This window comes from Perca fluviatilis, chromosome 14, assembly GCF_010015445.1.
Source record: "Perca fluviatilis chromosome 14, GENO_Pfluv_1.0, whole genome shotgun sequence".
NCBI classification, from domain to species: Eukaryota; Metazoa; Chordata; class Actinopteri; order Perciformes; family Percidae; genus Perca; species Perca fluviatilis.
In genome coordinates, this window is record NC_053125.1 from 6,528,591 (window position 1) to 6,548,515 (window position 19,925).

The 19,925-nt window shown below is 42.5% G+C and overlaps 2 protein-coding genes across 2 annotated transcripts in view; one reads left to right on the plus strand and one right to left on the minus strand.

Moving 5' to 3' along the window:
- LOC120572493 (equilibrative nucleoside transporter 2) overlaps positions 1 to 7,286 on the plus strand; it is a 43,498-nt gene extending 36,212 nt beyond the window's left edge. Inside the window, exon 14 of the mRNA XM_039821831.1 lies at positions 7,267 to 7,286. The gene's annotated coding sequence lies outside the window, so the exon portion shown is untranslated. The remainder of the gene's footprint in view (positions 1 to 7,266) is intronic.
- Positions 1 to 17,993, minus strand: part of LOC120572494 (serine/threonine-protein phosphatase PP1-beta catalytic subunit) — a 31,704-nt gene extending 13,711 nt beyond the window's left edge. Inside the window, exon 1 of the mRNA XM_039821832.1 lies at positions 17,849 to 17,993. Within this exon, the coding sequence (XP_039677766.1) occupies positions 17,849 to 17,900 (52 nt within the window). The 5' untranslated portion in view covers positions 17,901 to 17,993. The remainder of the gene's footprint in view (positions 1 to 17,848) is intronic.
- Positions 17,994 to 19,925: the final 1,932 nt, after the last annotated feature.

Here is a 19,925-nt window from a genome sequence, read left to right on the forward strand (position 1 = left end):
ATATGGTTTAATTTTCAAAAAACACCTTATTTTAGTTTTTCACCCTGTGTGTTCAGGTCTCTGTTTTAGCTACAGAGTGAGACATCTCACTTCTGTACCATCTTTGGTGGAAGTTGCACATGCGCTAGGTAAGGATCACATCAGCTAGCTGTCTGTTTCTCTAACTTCAGTCAGTACAAGGCAGGATTAGCCGGGAGACTTCTTCTAAACGAGGGCGCACTTCACACTTTGTGTGGAATACCTGCAGAACAGGGACATGGAAGTAGTTCTTTTGTAGATTATGGTGAACTAGTGTGTGTTGTAGCAGTGTTTTGCCATTGAGAACGTTTCGGCTAATGATGTAGAAAGCCGTGCAGATTTTGAGCAGCTCACCCAGAGACTGAAGGCAGGACACATTTAGAAACACTCATAACAGCATGGATGTTTTTTTTTTTTCAAGTTTGTATGCGTGTGGAAGCAGCAGAGACACAAAATAACAAAGAGATTTTTTTCACAATATGGGCACTTTAAAATGACAACAGTGTGTGCACCATGACTCTGCTATTTCTGCCTGGAGACCTTAGGCGATAGAGACTTGCTCTGCCCATCTGCCTCACCAGACACAACCTGCCATCACACACGCCCCACCTGAACAGGAACACCAGGGCTATATTTAGACTGTGCAAAGGTACGATTTCACCGCTCGAATAAACTGAAGCGTGAGCCCAAATCGTGCTGCTGATTAACGTAGGATAATCATGCTCTTGAAAATCCTCCAGTGGTTTGGATTGGAAATATAAACACTGTGCATTATTGGTCTTTATGCACAACATATCCCACAGTGAGCGCCAAGGAGCGTCTGGGTGTCCACTGAAATGTGTGTCGACTGTCAAGAGGCTGATTTCACACCCCTCCCTTTCAGCTCTGGGATGAGGCGTTTGCAGGTCTGTGCAGGCTCAGCTGACAGGCAGCGAGGCCTAAGGCCACGTTTCCATCAAACACTTTTGCTGTAGTAGCTTTAGAACCGCATGGAACCCGTACGGACATGTGCCTAAGCACTAGATCTGTTCCATCACAGACTCTTAAATGTAAGCGGGGTTATTGCACTGAGAAATGAGCTGAAAAATAATTATTTACTCCTCACTTCATCCATCTCTCTCTGCATTTCCCTGTATTCCCCAATGATGCAGAGAAACGTCTGCACCAATCGCGGACTGCAGTTTTTCTGGCTCCACCTTTTAGAATCGGATCAGAGTGCTGGGTACCCTTCAACAGAGGGATAACAGAAAAGAAAAAAACGTGACGGAGTCCCTCCACAGGTTTTGACAAAGGAACGCAAAAATAACAGTTCTAATGCATGAGGAACTGAACCAAACTGCTTGGTGGAAACAGGCTTAATATAGGACAGTCTCACTTGCCTGGGAAGATCCACTTACATCATATGGTAAAGTTAAGACGGAGCCAGGAAAAAACACACACGCACACACACACACAGTGACCTTGACATCAGATCGTACCACCACGGGCTTGTGGGGAGGTATCCCGGCATCCTTCACTCTGTCACCACTGCACTGCAGCTCCCCCAGTGAAGAGGAAGGGAGAGATAACGATAGAGAGAGAAGGAACGGGAGGTTGTAGTTCTCTTAATACATCCATGGTTGTACCACATCTGATCACCATGGCAACCCAGTAAGACCAATTTCCAGCCTGGAACAAGGTTGTTGCCGCTGCTGCTGCTGTATCTGCCAATTTGCAGGTGAAGTGGCAGCTCGGCCAGCCCGCCCCTGCATACTAACACGTAGTCCGCCTGACAACAGAGACTACACCAGGCCTGCTGCCACGTGCACAGAAAATACTACAGGTTCAAGTCAGATTCAGGCCTAAAATATAGGGAAAATATTATACGTAAAAATGTTTAATTGTTACCAGGGCTCGACAGTAAGGGTTGCCTTTGGCAACCAGATTGAGTCAATTGGCAACCATTTCGTGTCCTGTGGTTGCCCCCTTTGGCAACCACCTGTTAAATATTTGTTGTTTTTATATATAAAAACAAATCAAAACTGGAAAATCTTATTTCAAAAGAAGTCAGTTTATTAGGTTGTCTCTGTAAAGTTTAAACACTAGCTACATTTGTGCGCAACACAACATTTCAGCTGTTTCCACTCACGCGCGTTTGCCGTGAAAACATACAGGCAACGCAGTTTTCTGTTCACGTTAACGCCGCATGTTAAAATCCGGTGTTAATATGGCACCGGTGCCCGGTATCTACCAGACGGAATAGCAACACGGATTTCGGTGGCTCATTACGGTGCCACCTAAATGTCTGCGCTGCTGTCTGATGCTCCGAAACAGACGTTAGAGGCAACAGAAGCATCGCTGCATGTCACGCTAGTAAACACTAATGACACGTTACACTTGGCAGCAGGTAGCGTTAGCCTACCGTTAGCCACAGTAGTAGAAGTAGTCACACGGTTTAGCTGTCAGCATTTTAACCATGTTGAATCCAGTCAACACGGTTAAAATGCTGACAGTTAAACGGTGTAACGGTGTGACTGTATTTCACTGGAGAGGATTCCAACAGCAGGACGTCCAACAGTCTGCTGCTAAAGCTAAGAGCTAAACGACAAACTAGCTCTTGGTCACCGCTGTTGTCGGAAAAACTTAAACAGACGGGACTAAATGTTGCGTTTACTTAAAGCTGCAGTAGGTAAGATTGTGAAGAGCCAGGACTTTGCCAACAAATTTGAACATCGACAACTTCTCAGTCCCTCCCCCCTTTCTGCTGCAGCCCAAACCGTCTCCTAAGCCCCTCCCACACAATGGAGTTTGACAGAACTGCCGGCCGGCATGTCAGACAACATGTTCAATAACTAAACACCAACACAACGTTAACTTTATTCACCAACAGTAAAACGATGCTAACTAGCAGGCTAGCGTTAGCCATTTCAGCATCATATCAGACCGACCACTGTGCAAACGTTACTATTATCCTCACCAACGTAGCTTTGTGGACTTTTGACTACTTATAACCAAATGAAAGATAAATCATTCATCGTAATTATGTTACCTGTTGAGAAGAAATGTGGCTACATCTGCATCGTTCTTCAGATCTTTAAAATCCCGCAGCTCACGCCACCTCTGAAAAGCCTCTCCAATATTCACCGGAGTTTTGGGAAACCTTTGCAGCTCGTGCGCGGGGGGGGGGAGGAGAACGCTCTAATATGAGTGTACGTGCCTGAGCAGTGATTGACAGGCAGATAGACACCCCCTGTGGCCCTGATTGGAGAAAATCAACCGGGAGTGGTGGAATTTTGCCAATGGCACTACAGGCTGTAGGAGGTGCCAGAGGAGCTGTTTTTATTTTTATTTTACATAATTCATGTAGTTCTACTGGAACATAGGGTCAGTTTCAGCAAATATGACAGAAAGTTAGTTTTATAAGACTTACCTACTGCATCTTTAAAACTGGTAAACCTCGTGGTGCATTCAAAGTTAGTGTAAAATACCCTTTGCTCATCTTTTTTTGTCTTTTAACAGCAAGTTACTGGTGAAAGAAGTGAATCTTGTTAAAAGTTATTACATTTTTAATAATCATTCGGACGTGATCGGACGTGGTCCGAAAATTGACCCCTATTTGAGAGGGATGAGAAATTATAATGCAAGCCATTATCTCATTGTTTCATTAGTCAAATGTGTGGTATAGTTACATAAGAAATGAATTAGGCAATTAGGCAAATATAGCCCACCACAAGCTGATGCCTGGTTGCCTCTGGTCGCCAACCTCTTTAAAAAGTTAGTGTTGAGCCCCGGTAACTATTAAGAATAAATGTTTAAGTTAAAAGTTAAAATCACCATGGTACCATCACACACACGCGTCACTCAGTCCGGCCAGCCTACTGCGCTATACACATACACAACAGGAGCGACAGCAACAGGTAGCGGCACACCAGCTAACACGCTGGGACAGTTGTGTTTTAGATGGATTTTAAGTTTTAAGTGGTTGGCAAAAATAAATGGAGAGAAAGAGAACTTCAGGTTTCATTATGGAGTGTAGGATCCTCATCTCAGCCTTTGCTGAAAAAAACCCTCCTTTTTTCACAAGTTCCCTAACTTTAAGTGCAATCCTCTATCACTAGCCCTTTATTATTTGCAGCAAGAATATGAGCAAAGTACGAGCATGAGTGTGTGCCTATGTGTGTAGAAAAGTTACTCTAGTTTGTATTTTGAATAGCATGCAGTTTGGTCTTCGGATAAAAATGCTAGATTGACACACTGTGCTGTACTCCAACTCTCCTGAAAACAATGGTTCAAAGCATAGCAAATGGCTAAAAGCATAACACGAAGCCAGACAACCCAAACAGATGCACAGCGTTTAGCAGTTAGTGTCACTGCTTTTTTTTCAGTGGCAGCAGTGAGAAAGGTCTCTGGCTAAACCAGCTGTTGAGACTGGTGTTCCACGCGCATTTCCCAGCTGGTTCCTATGAAAGATGAGCGAAAAGCTCTTCTTTGAGAAAGCGCTCTATTCTTCCGAGTCCTTTCTCCTAATTTGGTCAGGTGCATGTGTGGGTCTGCCTAAGCCTTTAGCTTTTGGATCTGGTTGCCCTCTGACCTCTTCAGACTTAACGCTGTGTCCCTTCTCCAGCTAGATCACAACACTGCAAGCCAACTATTCTCTCTATTTCTCCTTTCAACCCCCCCCCGCCTCCCTTTCCTCATCACGTCTTCATCGTTAAGTTGCATTCTTGACTGAGGCTATACTCCGGGCAATGGACCTCCTGTGCCTTGCCTTGTGAACCGTGCTGACGTCAGAGGGCAGCTCCCATCCCCCCCGCCCTCCCAGAGTTGTCTTTGCATTCCAGACAGATCACAGACCCCTCAGACCTAAACAGCTCTGGCTGTAAGGCGCTTCAGTGCAGCCTGGGATACACACTGGTCAGAGCCTCTGCAAGACGCATTAAAATCTAACAAGTTAAAAAATATAGGACTGTGACTAACATGATGCCTCACTGGCAAAGCACGCACAGGGAACCACATTTCAACAGATCTGACGCTGAACCAATCACTACCTAATTTAGGACACCCTGCTATTTATGCAATAACTGAACCAATATCCTGCTGTACCTATACTGCAAGTGCTGAGAAAAGAAAATTAGGGCTTCAGCTAATAATGATCATTATTTCCCAAGGTGGTGTACTCATGGAAGCAGTAATAGCCAGTTAATATCGTTTTAATGCACTACCGCCCAACACTGCCCACTATCCCTTGTCACAGAGGTTGATCTTTCTAAAAAGGACAAATGAGCCAGTGTTCCCCGAGTTGAAATCCAGCTGCCTGCTGCCAGTTGCCAAGTTAATTCACTAAATATTTGGGAGGATCTGTGTTTCTGCCCAACCCACCATTGTGCTGCACGTTGAACCACACCAGAGTTGTTTTAGACAAGTTGAAACACTCTGAACACACAATCAGACTAACGTGTTGTCTAGTTTCTGATTAACTTATGATTGAAGGAAAGTGAAGTGATTGCAAACTACTTGCCAAGGGTCAAGAAAGTAAACTATTTTTCCATTTATTTCAAAGAGCAGAGTTCACTTGACCAGTGTGTTCGAGCCAGAGAGAGAGTGACATACATGAATTACAGACAGATTTCTTCTTGAAGGCATTACCATATATGGGCACTACTGTATGGAGGAAGGAGGAAGTGAGTCAGTCAGGACAAAGGGGGAGCACTTGAAGGCTCTGTGGTTGAGAGAGAGAGAGAGAGAGAGAGAGAGAGAGAGAGAGAGAGAGAGAGAGAGAGAGAGAGAGAGAGAGAGAGAGAGCGCGAGTGGAGGTCCACAGCGATGCCAAAGAGCTGCGTAAGCCAATTCACATCAACACTGTTACTGTTCACCGGTCTACCACAGCATTATTTATTTATTTATATCACGTTCTATTTTATTCCTGTATTTCAGAGCTGCACAGATGAATTGATAAGTTGTCAACTGTTAAATGAATCGCCAGGTATTTTGATAATCGATATGAAAAAAAGATTCTCTGATTCCAGCTTGTTAAATGTGAATATTTTCTAGGTTCTTCACTCCTCTGTGACAGTAAACTGAATATCTTTAACGAGGGGACAAAACAAGACATTTGAGGACGTCATGTTGGGCTTCGGGAAATACTGCGATATTTTTCACAGTTTTCTGACATTTGACAGACCAAACAACTAGGAAGATAATCGATAGTAGCCCTACTATATTTGGACTGCACTATTTTGTGTCTTTGGCCGTGGTTACACATGTCTTTTCAATGCCACTTTTGTCATCATAAAGAAAGGAAGAAGGCTCTCTTGAACCAAGTGCCATTTTGGACGCACCTATTGTGGGAATATACTCGCACAGGTAATATATCTGATCACTATCCGATCAGGCAGCTCGCATTGAAGTGTCAATTATGGACACACATATGTGGACACAGCAGAGTTTATTCAGTATCTTACATTAAGACACGTAAACAAGTTTTACACAAAACCCATCCAGCACACAATGAGCAACATTAGCATTCACTTGGAGTTGTGTTTGTGTCCACCTGATGAATGCAAGTCCAATATTCACTCTCCTTTTCACACGGTTTTGTTCTCCACCAAGTCTTGAGAAATAATCTCCTGCTATTTAGCTGCTAAATGCTCCACTATGTTCACCAGCTAGCCGCTAACTTTTTGTCTGTTCCGCTGCGTACGGGGGATTTCAGAGCACTTATCTTGCCAAAAACAGCTGCCTGCTGACCTTATGCCAAACGACTTTTCAAGCGATTCCACTGTCGCAGACTATTTTTCCAATATCGGAATGAAATCGGGAGAGTCTTGCCAGATTTGGGGCGCTCCCGTCGTCTCAATCGTTTGGTGTAAGGTGGTCATAAAAGTCAGTCCCAGTCAATCTTTTTCCCGTCTTGACGTTCCGACAAAAATCTAACTAATTTGATATTATAAGTTTTAAGTCTTAGGTTAGTAGAGGTCTGGCGAGATTAAAATGTGACCTCATCGAGGGTAAAATTGTCTTGCGAGATCGGTCACAAGCGCAGAGCAGCAGCCAGTAGACGGAGTCTGACCTGGTTGGTCTTATAATACATCTGGCTTTGAAGATGAGTCAGGCTTGGACCTCTAAATAAGCATAGAAGATCCCCTGTCTGTTCGCCAAAGTTGACTCAGAGTTCACTTTTGCAGAGCGGTAGTGAAGTTGCAGTTGTAAAAAGCTGCCGGTCAAACCCAGGGTTAGAACGTTAAGAGGGTACCGCCCGCTCTCTCACTCCACACACACACACACACACACACACACACACACACACACACACACACACACACACACCTCAGTATGGCACTGACTCACGTAGATGGCTCTCTTTCTCTGTCTTTTTTTAAATGAGTCGAAAGCAATCTGCTGCAATCTAAAACTTGGTTACGTTGTAACCTTGGTTCTCTGAGTAAAGACTAGTTTTCCAGTCATATTTCTTAATTCAAGTTTTCTTTAAAATAGTGTTAAAATCTCGTCTCGTTCTCATGAACCCAATCTCGTGTCTCATCTCGTGAGCCGAGTGTCTCGTCACACCCCTACTTGGTAGTGAAGTTAAATCACAAGTTCATCAACAACCAATGGGTGCGCTCCCTTCCAGTGCCAAACAGGAGGTAGCTAGGGCTGTGACGGTATAGTATTTTTCTTATCGCGGTGACGAAGCAACATATCACCGCGGTATGGCGGTTAACCACAACCCCCTTACAAAGAGTAGTGTAAATTAGAGCGAGAATGGCAGGGGGCCTTAAGTGATTGACGTCAGTGCCCGTGTGGAGAGCAGGGCGTAACGGAGAGCGCGGCGAGTGCTGCTGTGAGGAAAAGCGAGAGGAAAAGAGATAGCAAAGATGATGTAAAGTAAACAATAAAACAACAAGCTTGAGCTTCTCAAGACACAGTGGCTTTATCTGTTGTCAATACCGCCGGTAAAGTGAATGGCCGTTATCCCCCGATAAACATCGGCTTAACCCATAGCACAGTGTTTCCATTTCAGCTCAATGTGAGAGTCTTTACTGTGTTTTGCTGTCATTTATGGCCACTCTGCTTTCTCTCATCTCCGTTGATCTATTCCACAGACAGTTCAGAAAGCTCTATTGTCAATAAAGTAAAAAGAAAAAAAAAGGTTTGCCGACAATGCCAATGGCAGACGCTTAGCCAATATAAGCTGCTCTGTTTAGGCTACAAAACGTGCATGCAGACTGAGATTCAACCGTTCGGTTTTGTCAGGATTAAGCTATAAGCAGAAGGAAACTCCGCTAGCTGCTAGGCTAATGTGCAATGGTAAACACTGCAGCGTTAACGTTAATGTGTCCACGTCCACCTCAGCTCAGTGGACTGTCCATCCTCATGTGCAAAGCTGAAGTGACGGGCAACTTGCATTTTTTTTCTCTCCATAAACTCTTGAATGTAGGATAGAAGACAGTCGATGAGGGTAACTACACAATGATTATTGCTTTCATTATATGTCATATCACACAATATCTGTTCTCCTGTAAGTTACGCAAGCTAAAGGTAAAAAAATAAAAATATGCGGTGATGACGTCATGACCGCGGTAGTGGCACGTCACCGCTGGTATTGCGGTGATGCGGTTATCGTCACAGCCCTAGACGTAGCAAACGACTAGAGCCGGTGTTATTTGTGGTTGCTATGGCGGTGCGCTAAGCTAAACGCTAAAGGAGGGCTAGTTGCCGATTTTTAACCCTTCTGAAGCGCGGCCATCTAACGGAACTTTTACCAGCGGATAAACACGGACCACCGGGTTCTGCTGCCATTCATCTGCATGTACGACAGAACAGAAAATCTGCGAACTTTCCCTTAAAAAGGTCCCATGACATGGTGCTCTTTGGATGCTTTTATATAGACCTTAGTGGTCCCCTAATACTGTATCTGAAGTCTCTTTTATATAGGCCTTAGTGGTCCCCTAATACGTATGTTTTTTATTAGCCTTGGCCCCCTAATACTGTATCTGAAGTCTCTTTTATATAGACCTTAGTGGTCCCCTAATACTGTATCTGAAGTCTCTTTTATATAGACCTTAGTGGTCCCCTAATACTGTATCTGAAGTCTCTTTTATATAGACCTTAGTGGTCCCCTAATACTGTATCTGAAGTCTCTTTTATATAGACCTTAGTGGCCCCCTAATACTGTATCTGAGGTCTCTTTTATATAGACCTTAGTGGTCCCTAATACTGTATCTGAAGTCTCTTTTATATAGACCTTAGTGGTCCCCTAATACTGTATCTGAAGTCTCTTTTATATAGGCCTTAGTGGTCCCCTAATACTGTATCTGAAGTCTCTTTTATATAGACCTTAGTGGCCCCCTAATACTGTATCTGAAGTCTCTTTTATATAGACCTTAGTGGTCCCCTAATACTGTATCTGAAGTCTCTTTTATATAGACCTCAGTGGTCCCCTAATACTGTATCTGAAGTCCAGATCGGCCCATCTGAGCTTTCATTTTCTCAAAGGCAGAGCAGGATACCCAGGGCTCGGTTTACACCCATCACCATTTCTAGCCACTGGGGGACCATAGGCAGGCTGGGGGAACTCATATTAATGTTAAAAAACCTCATAAAATGAAATGTTCATGCCATGGGACCTTTAAGTTACCAGCTAACGCTAGTTGTAGTCATGCAATATGTGACCCTACAAGATGCCCAGTCTTTACATATGATGACAGTCTTTAACGTTGGATGCGAGATGATTGTCTTTAGATGTGAGATGGTGTCGGACTAAAGTCTTTTTAAAGTCTGTTCAAAGTCTTCTAGTGAATGGTAGGCATACGTCGCAGGGCCAGAATACCAAAACAATGAGGTACAAGATGGCTGAAGCGCTCCGTAGAGCTGAGGGGAACTTCAGAGTCACAGAAACAAACATACGCAAATAACTTGTAATGGGTCAAGCAGAGCCAGGCGTTTTAAGCAGGTATGACATGTGCATGTTTCAGTCACTGCTGCACCAAAAAAAAGATGCCCCGTCAGGCCTTTTTTAGTCTCTATTCTTTCCAAGTGGGCGCGAGGCCAATGCTCCCCTCCTCCGTCTAACCCTCTCCCACACAGGGATGATGGAAAACACTGACCCCTCAGTGCAACTCTGGTCGAGGAGAGCGGGAGAGAATCTTAAGGCAGAAGTCCCAACCGCGCTGGCATTTGTCTGTGCAGGCTTCGCATTTTCAGAGTACGTTTTGTCCGCCGTTAAGTGCCATGTGTGAATGGCTGTCTTTGTGGGGCTAAAAGAAGGGATGAAACTGAGAGGAGAGAGACTTGGGGAGAAATAAACATAAAGTGTGGGAGAGACGGAGAGGAGAAGCAAACGAGAGAAATGTAGGGAGAAAGTGAAGCTTGAGTGGGGGGGGAGAGAACGCAGAAGGCGAGGGAGTGAATAGAAGGAGAGGGTAGAGAGAGGGTTTATGGGAAATGCCTCGCCAGCCAGCTGAAAAGCCTGGGTGAGTTCTGTGCCACGATTGGTGCCAGGGGGTGAACACTCCCCGCCACACAGGCTCCTCCATTGTTGTTTCCATAACAGAATGCCACGCCAGCAGCCTGAACACACCACGCAAGTCAGCAGCAGCCCCTCCGCGGCCGACGAAAACAAGGAGGGTGACACCAACGTGCCATGTATTATGAGAGAGCAGAATGCTTTATTTGTCAACTCTTTCAGTTCAGCCTTTGACATCTTACCTATAGCAAAAAAGATCCTAAAATGTTGAGAGATCCTGACCAATCAGAGACACACACACGTCACTTTTGGGAACACTACATTGACTTACATTCCATTCCCAGAGACCTACCCTAACCACTGACCCAAACAAACAGCTTTTCCCAATTGGACAAGCCGGCAATTGACTGGTCTTTAGTCTGAAATGTGTCAGGAAAACGCACGCACACGCACACACACACACACACACACACACACACACACACACATACACACACACACACACACACACACACACACACCTAATAAATGGCAAAACCTCTGGGATACATTATTGTACACTATTAAAGTGAAACTATGTAACCTTTAAAAGAAGAAATTACACAAGCTAACTCTCACGAATGAAAAGTTCATCATTCATAAGCAATACAATTCCCCTTTGCTTAATTCAACTCCAGCTCAGGGGTTTTAGTAGCTTATGAGGGCTAATGTCGATTTATGTTATTATTTTATTATCTTACTGGTCTTTTTTTCCCCTTTACATTTGCAGATATTCAGGTTTTAGTCTTCTGCAATAATGATGGCGCATTACCGACGTATTAGCATTTGTTCATTTTCTTAGTGACTACAGCAAGCAAATTTTATCTTATAAATTTTCAAAAATCAATGACATTTTTTCCTTTACTTGTGTAGACACACACTAGAAGTGACAGCACAACCCAGGTACATACGGAAGCATGGCTCTTGTGTACTGTTACACCCTAACTTAAACTATCAGTCTTTATATTTGATTGACCCTATGCCTGTATCATGCGTTTCTTACATGAAGTGTGTTGAAAGTAGATGCAGATTGTCTAAAAAGGTGTGCAGTTCCACAGTCAGTGACGATTCCATCTCAGGAAACTGGACAGCTCCTAAATAGAGAAATGCCCTTTAGAGAGATTTCATGTACCCATACTGGGTTACAACTTGGCTGGCGTCTTTGCCCATAAACCAAAATGGCTCCAAAATATTAACTTTCCATTTTGCCTCCCTTCGCTGGCTGATGTATGGGGCCGTGGTGTGGATTGTGCCGCATAAAGCCTACTGGCCACCTGTGCTGGTGGGCCAGACAGAGGGCCTGTTGTCGCTAAAGCCCGGGCCAGCGTGGGCTTAGCATGGGCATGTTGGGAAAGCTGTAATCGCTGCTTTGCTGGAGCGCAACACTAATGAGGAGGAGAGGGAGGGGAGAGAGGGAGGGAGCCGTTATGGAGAACTCAACAAACAAACAGAAAAACACAGGGAAGGAAAAACTGCTGAGGCATGCTGCTGCTGTCTGTTTTTTAAATGAATACTGTGAAAACTGCGACGTCAGCTCAAATGTGCCGGAACCAACCGGAGTGATTCTGCTGTGAAATATCAAAATCTCAAACATGCTACTGAGAGTTGACTAAAACAACATTTCCCACAGTGCCATGCAGTGCTGTGTAATGTGGCGATGACGGTATTGATCGTTTATCACCGCAGCGACAGGCCATCACACCCCGGTGATTAGACACCTAAGTATTAGTACTTTTAAGTATTAAGTACTTAATCAACTCCAGGCAGTCATGAATATCTTTGCGTTAGATTAACAAATCGATTAGTTGTCAACTACTAAATTAATCGCCAACTATTTTGATAATCGATTAATCGGAATGAGTCATTTTTTATGGAATTTCTTTGATTCCGGCTTGTTAAATGTGAATATTGTTCTAGTTTCTTCTGTCCTCTGTGACAGTATACTGAATATCTTTGGAGTTGTGGACAAAACAAGACATTTGAGGACGTCTTCTTGGGCTTTTGGGAAACTGATCCACATTTTCATCCACCGTTTGCTGACATTTTATAGACCAACCTATTAAAAGAGAAAATGATCGACGGATGAATGGACTAGTTGCAGCCCTACAACAGACGACAGATTCATTCCCCACACTGTGCGATGTGGCCGTGACGGTATCGATCGTGACAGGCCATCACACCGCGGTGATCAGACACCTAACCGCCAATTAATGATGTTTTCTTAAATCAGCTCCAGACTGGAAGAGGCAGTCACAAATACCTTTGCATTGGGATTAAACCCCAGTACTTTTAAAAAATAAACTTTGAGCCACCTGATCTGCAATGAATCCCACTACAGTAGGCTTCACGTTACTGTGTTAGAGTCCACTGGGACAGGGGGTCTAGGCCCGATGTGAACCAGCGACAGGACTAGACAAGTGGAGCCCCTCTGACTACAGAATATTAAAACACACACGTAGACATACAAATGCCATTATATATTTATACAGACGAATGGCTTTGGTAAGTTCATCTAATACACCATTGTGTTGCTCACCTTTCAACTCTGACTCACAAGACTCAGGTCACGAGACAGCGAATGACGAGTCATTGTATTCAGAGTGACAAATGAAACCAGAGAGGGCAGAAAGCTGCACGCCGAGGCCACCGCCGAGGCTTCGGTGATTCTAAACCATGTTGTCAGTCGATCAGGTTTAGCCTGTCGGCTACACAACGCGCGTCAACCCCTCCATCAAACAACTGCTGGAGAACACGCGCGCCCTATGGGCGTGTGGGTGTGCACTGGTGTGTGTCTTGTGGATGTCCACACACTTCACACTCCAGTGTAAACATTTGAAAATGGGTCTCTTATAGAGCTGCAAAGATGAATATTAATTATCATACCATTAAATTAATCGCCAACTATTTTGATAATCGATTAATCAGTTTGGGTCATTTTTTTTTTAAATCTTCTGATTCCAGCTTGTTAAATGTGAATATTGTTCTAGTGTCTTCTCTCCTCTGTGACAGTAAACTGAATATCTTTGAGTTGTGGACAAAACAAGACATTAGAGGACGTCTTTTTGGGCTTTGGGTAACACTGATCCACATTTTTTCAAAATTTTCTGACATTTTATAGACCAAACAACTAATTGACTGATCGTAAGAAAAAAAACTACACCGTCACAGCCCTGCAGACAATAGCATTTAGCTCAAACCACGGCCCTAACCCAGCTGCTAGCATGCCTTTAGATTCTTAGTACTGTATTGCCCTTCTTACACTCTCCCCCTGTGTGTGTCACCTAAAGGGTAGGCTCATGTCTACCAGGGACAGCTGTCCCGGTTGACATTTAATAAGAGATCACAGAGCTCTCTCCGTAGGTGCGTCTGTGTGCATGAGTATGTAGATTCCCGACTGGCACCAAAGCTCTTTGAAAGAGGGAGAGCTTAACCTCCTATTAAAGTAGATATGGATCTCATGTCCTACTCTAAAGGAGAAGCTCCCTTTTTTCCCACAGAATGAAAAAAGGACTCCCTGGTGTGGCAAGGTGAAAACCTTCTGAGCTTCTTGGACTGAAAGTCAGGGAAAAGGCCATTTAGTAAAAGGTCTAAATATATAAGCAGGCTGTAGATGTGATCTGGTTAAGTAAACTAAGATGGTAAATAACCAGGATTCATCAGTAAAGAAAAGCCTGTTAGAGGTCTTTGTGTTGTCGAATGGTCGAGTCTTAAAATAAAATGCAGCCCTTATGAAGATAAACTGATAGCCTACACAAGGAACAGTTTGTTAGGGCTGGACAATTTATCAATAAAATATCAATATCATGATATGAGACTAGATATCGTCTTAGATTTTGGATATTGTAATATGGCGTAAGTGTTGTCTTTTCCTGCTTTTAAAGGCTGCATTACAGTAAAGTGATGTCATTTTCTGAACTCACCAGACTGTTCTAGCTCTTCTATTATTTGCCTTTATCCACTTAGTCATTATATCCACATTACTGATGATTTATCAAAAATCTAGTATTATAAATATTTTTTGTGAAAGCACAAATTGTCAACCCTACAATATCACCATTGAGGTATTTGGTCAAGAATACCGTGATATCTGGTTTTTCTCCCTATCCCCCAGCTCTAGACTGAGTGTGTATGTCTGCCTGTGTATGGTCCAAATGTGTGACCTAGTGTCCCAGTTTGCCTTTGTTGTCCTCATATGTAACATTAGCTACCTGATATGGTACACATTGATTACACCTTTTGTTCACAGGAGAGATGAATAACACTACTCCTGCCGTTTGCGAGAAACTATTTAATTGTCAACTTGAGATTTGGCATATCGTGACAGACATTTTTTTTTCTGAGATTCTATAGACCAAACGACTAATAAAGAAAATAACTGTCGGATTAACTGATATTGAAAATAACCATTAACCAACGCGCTTTGATCAGACAATTGCTGACCTTAATCTAAATATTTGCAAACATGAACAATAAAAGTATTAAGAATAATACAACACGGGCGCCCGGATAGCTGAGTTAGAGCAGGTGCCCATATATAGAGGTTTACTCCTCGACGCAGCGGGCCGTGGGTTCGACTCCGACCTGCGGCCCTTTGCTGCACGTCATTCCCCCTCTCTCTCCCCTTTCATGTCTTCAGCTGTCCTGTCAAAGAAAGGCCTAAAATGCCCCAAAAAATAATAAATAAATAAAAAAGAATAATGCAACATCTGATCACCTACAGTATCAAAGTGCACCTGCTGATGAAGATTAAAATGTTTTGTGGTCCAAAAGCTCCAGAACAGACGATTACATGTGGAGATTGTTCTGTCAAATACTTTTGTCGGTTTAAGCACATTTTATTTTAAGTTCTTGAACGGCTTGTGTTTCGACAACATTTAGCATTTGAGAACTTCTGCAGAAAAAGGTGATTATACATACAATGCTCAAACTAAGGTATTCCAGAGGAAAAACAAGGGAAAGAGAAAGTGGCTGAAAGAAGATGGATGGTCGGATATATTCACAGCTCACATCTGGAAGCCTTTAGGGCCAGATCCCTTCAATTTCCTCCACTGAGGTTTCCTCGCCGCTGCTGCACACAAAAAAGAAACTAAATATACAGCCAGCTAACTAGCTATACAGTAATGCCCTGCCCAGCTGACAATACAGGCTCACATTACTGTCACTGTACAGCTGACACACACACACACACACACACACACACACACACACACACACACACACACACACACACACACACACACACACACACACACACACACACACACACACACACACACACACACACACACACACACAATCCAGGTGATTAGGTTATACTGACATGTTGCTCCACACTGTGCTCATTCATTAGCATATGCTGCCAAACTGTGTGTGATTTTTCTTTTCTTTTTTTAGGCCACTGAACGAATCTGCGTGTGACCGACAATCGATCATGAGTGTTTGTTCACCGCTGCCCTCGGCTGTCCACATGATTACCGAAGACACAGAGGGACAACTGTCTCAAGAGAACGAAAGGCAAGAGAAAAGACAGATAAATGAAAATCTTTTAGTCCAAATTATCAATTTGGAATGTTACAAACTCCAACACAAAAGTTTGTTTAAATGCTTTAAGCAATTATTTAATAAAACTGAAACTTTAAACTTAATACACAGTAAAAAAAAAAAAAGAATAATAAAAAAACTAAAATAGCTTCCTGAAGTTTTAAAGTGCTAACAGTTTGCTTGCAGGTGTTGCAGACTGCTAACAGCTGTAGCAGAGCCAAAGTAGCGCACTTTTTAAAAAAAGGTGCTGTAGGTAGGATTGGGGAGATCCAGGAAAATTTGAACATTTCCAACTTCTCAGTCTCTCTTCCTCCCTTTCCGCTAAAGCCCAAAACGATCTCCTAAGCCCCTCCCCCCACAAGGGAGAATGAATGCGTGTGCATGAGCAGTGATTGACACGCAGTTTTTTTTTTAAATGACCTGCTTCATTTAGTTCTACAGGAACATATGACAGAAAGTTACTTTTATAAGTCTTACCTACTGCACCTTTAACTTTATCGGTTATCGTTCAAATAAAACACAGATACAGATAATCTGCAAATTGCCAAATATCGGCCCAGATGATCAGCCAGGCCAATAATTGGTTGATCCCTACAAACATGCATCTTAGCTACCCGAGTAGATAGAAACACATTACAGGCATTTTTCTGATTTACTGTCATCCACAGCTAAACTGGGAACACTTCTTTTACCGCTGATGTATGGTGATCAAATGTTGTTGTTGTTTTTTACTTAATAATAATAATAATAATAATAATAATAAAGAACAGGAGATTATCTGCAAACAGTAGTTCACGTTAAAACCTTTGAGTGATAAAAGCTTAAATACATACACTGTTTAACAGAAATAATGGCAACTTTTAAAGATGAATCATGGTCAAAAACACTGGCTGTGGAATTACAAAAATACATGGAGAAACAAACTTTGTTTTGAAATGCTGACAGGGTACAAACTCTGCAGGTCTATTTAAAGTGGCATATCATCAAGGCGTGTGTGGCTTGTGTAAACATTACATTCAGCAATATTCCAAATATATAACACCATAATAACCATGTAACGTGCCTTCTCTTGTCAACTGAGAAATGCTATGCCAAATCCCATTTGAAAACTTGACATTTTTTTCTTATGATTGTGGGCAACCGATTAATATGCATGCTAGAACCAGGATTTCAGAGGGTCTTCAGAGACAGACACTAGTGCTGACATTTTCGGCATTCACCAAGCTTCACTTTGTTTACAAAAAAAACAAAAAAAAAACGGATATACACCCACAAGCTCCCGCCCGCCATGGTGTACTTTGTTGTGAAAAGCTTGGGGGGGGGGGGGAATATAGAAGAGCCGGGTTTTTTTTATTTATTATTTTCTATAGTAAACGCTTTTTAGCTAGTGTTGTATGTGGTACATGCCAAAGTGATGACATCTTTAATGGTGCGATACAAGTAACGCTAGCGTTGTTGCGACATTAATCAAGGCTACAATCATTTTCTATATATAGTTTAAAGGTAGGTCTGTCTGGTGTTCTCTGCCATACTCGACCTGACGGGGGTTGCCTACAAACAACAGTCCTCGAACTACAACTTTTGGTACCGTTCAATCGTGAATTCACACTTTAACACTGACAACATTTATGAAAAGTCTCACGTGCCATTAGGTAGGATTTTCATCCTGTACACTCTTACAACGGGATACTCTAAAGCGGGCCTTTCTCTTGTCGACTCTTGTCAAAACCGAACCGAAATCATCATTGAAGGGTCTAAAGCCGCAAACAAAGAGATGATATAAATGTAGTACGGCTGCGAACTCACCCTCCAAAAGCCTGGAAATCAGCGAGTCGACGTCCAACTCCCCCTCCGCCATTTCTGTAGCTAACAACTCAGCCCGCCGCAGTCCAGAGTAGGCAGGGCAGGCACCGCCTCACTGCACAGAAACGCACCGCCAACCTCCTCCCACTCACAGGCCTCCCGTTTAGGAATATTAGGATGCATTCACAGGCCCCTCGGATACTTTAGCTTCCATTACAAAACGGTGAAAAGTGGGGGAGATTTTAATTAGCCTTAAAGGCATGGATTTATTAAGAGAACTTAAAGGACATTAACAGTGTTTTGCAAGCTTCCCGTTTAGGACTATTAGGATGCATTTAAATGCCCCTCGGATACTCTAGCTTCCATCACAAAAAGGAGAAAATTGGGGAGATTTTAAAGGACATTACCAGTGTTTTTCAAGTGATAGTTATACCCTGAAATGTAGATCTATCTACTGTAATAGAGCTTTCAACCGCATCTCACTATTTTCCTCGCCGGAACGCATGTGTAACATTTTAAATATCTGGATTTTTTTTTTCCTTTGTGTATACAGCCATTGCAAAAATCAATTAGCAGACTATTTCCAAGTATTCATATCTTCAACTTTAACTATATTTCCAACAGTATGCTAACAAACAATGTAACATTCACATGATAGATGAATGTTACCCCACCATACAGTGAATACATGGCTGAATCACAGAGTTCATCAGGACCAGAGGCCTTTCTCAGCATACGCTTAGCATTTAAAAGTCACTAAGGGGTCGGACCACCTATCTGCATTACTTCAAACTGTGGCAGCATGTTTCTGTGAGACAAACAGGGGGACAACATTGACACTCAATACAAAAATGTAATGGACAATTCCCACCTTTATAATAGCATTTTGTTGTTGTTTTCTCAACTTGTTATTATGATTTCCGACAGTACCTGAAGGCGTCAGTACAGCCAGGGCTTTTGCAGTCTACTGTAATATTTCAATAAAAAAAAAAATATATATATATATACGATAAACTCAGTTGAACACTTTTGCAACAATTTAATATCTAGTCCTCTTTCATTTGTGGTAGCCTACATTGTACGAAAACCAGGTCAGATATTCTTGGTATTCATGATCCCCTTTTATTGACTCAAAAGTAAGCTTGACATGAAGAAACCTGTGGGAAAGCTAACAAAAAACAGAGACATATTTAAGGTCCAGTCACTACATATGAGCGCAGATGCTGATTTATTCTCTTACAGCGCCCTCTTCTGGTTAGAATGTGAATTACATGAGTGAAGTTTTTGATACATTGTTTTTTAAGACTATTTTATGATTTTATTCAGTTGGACAAATACACTACAGATCAAATAATAATGACTAAAAAGAGGTAGGAGAGCCCTGCATGTTTATTGACACTACTTAGCCAATGACAAGGCCTGGAAAACAGATCTCTGCGTAGGCCAGCCGCCGGGGGATCCAGACTTACACTCTCTCAAGGTTATGACTGAAGTAAGAAGTTATGCTATTGCCTCTCCCACTCACAAACTATATTTTTTTATTGCTTTTAAGTGCGTCATCTGGGTATTTCCGCACTGTTTTGAGTGGGTGGTGGCAAGTTGCACTGCAGAGGGAAAGCAAAAGGGGCGCAGCTGCGTCAAGCTAGCCAGAGGACAACACCGGAAACAGACGACTGTTTCCTTCAAAATAATAGCAAAGTAACGTTGCCGTTAAAAACCCATGTAACCATTATTACATAATTAATAATAAACTATGTAATTCAATGTTTTGCTATTACTACTAAATGTACTCACATTTATGTATACGTGTCATCATAAATGTATACATTTTTCACTGAATAATGCGTTTAAAACTTTCAATTTAAAAGAAATTATGTACTATTTTTTTAATTTCACAAGACAGCCCCTACAATTCTAGCACAATGTCCAAAAATTGACACATTCTGAAATGACCATGTGAAATATTACCTCAAACAAAAGAAAGGAGACAATAACATCACAGCCTCACGGATAAAAGTACAAAAAAAGCTTCAAAAAGACAAGAAGGAACAGAAGATCGCATCAGATGTTTCCAGTTCCT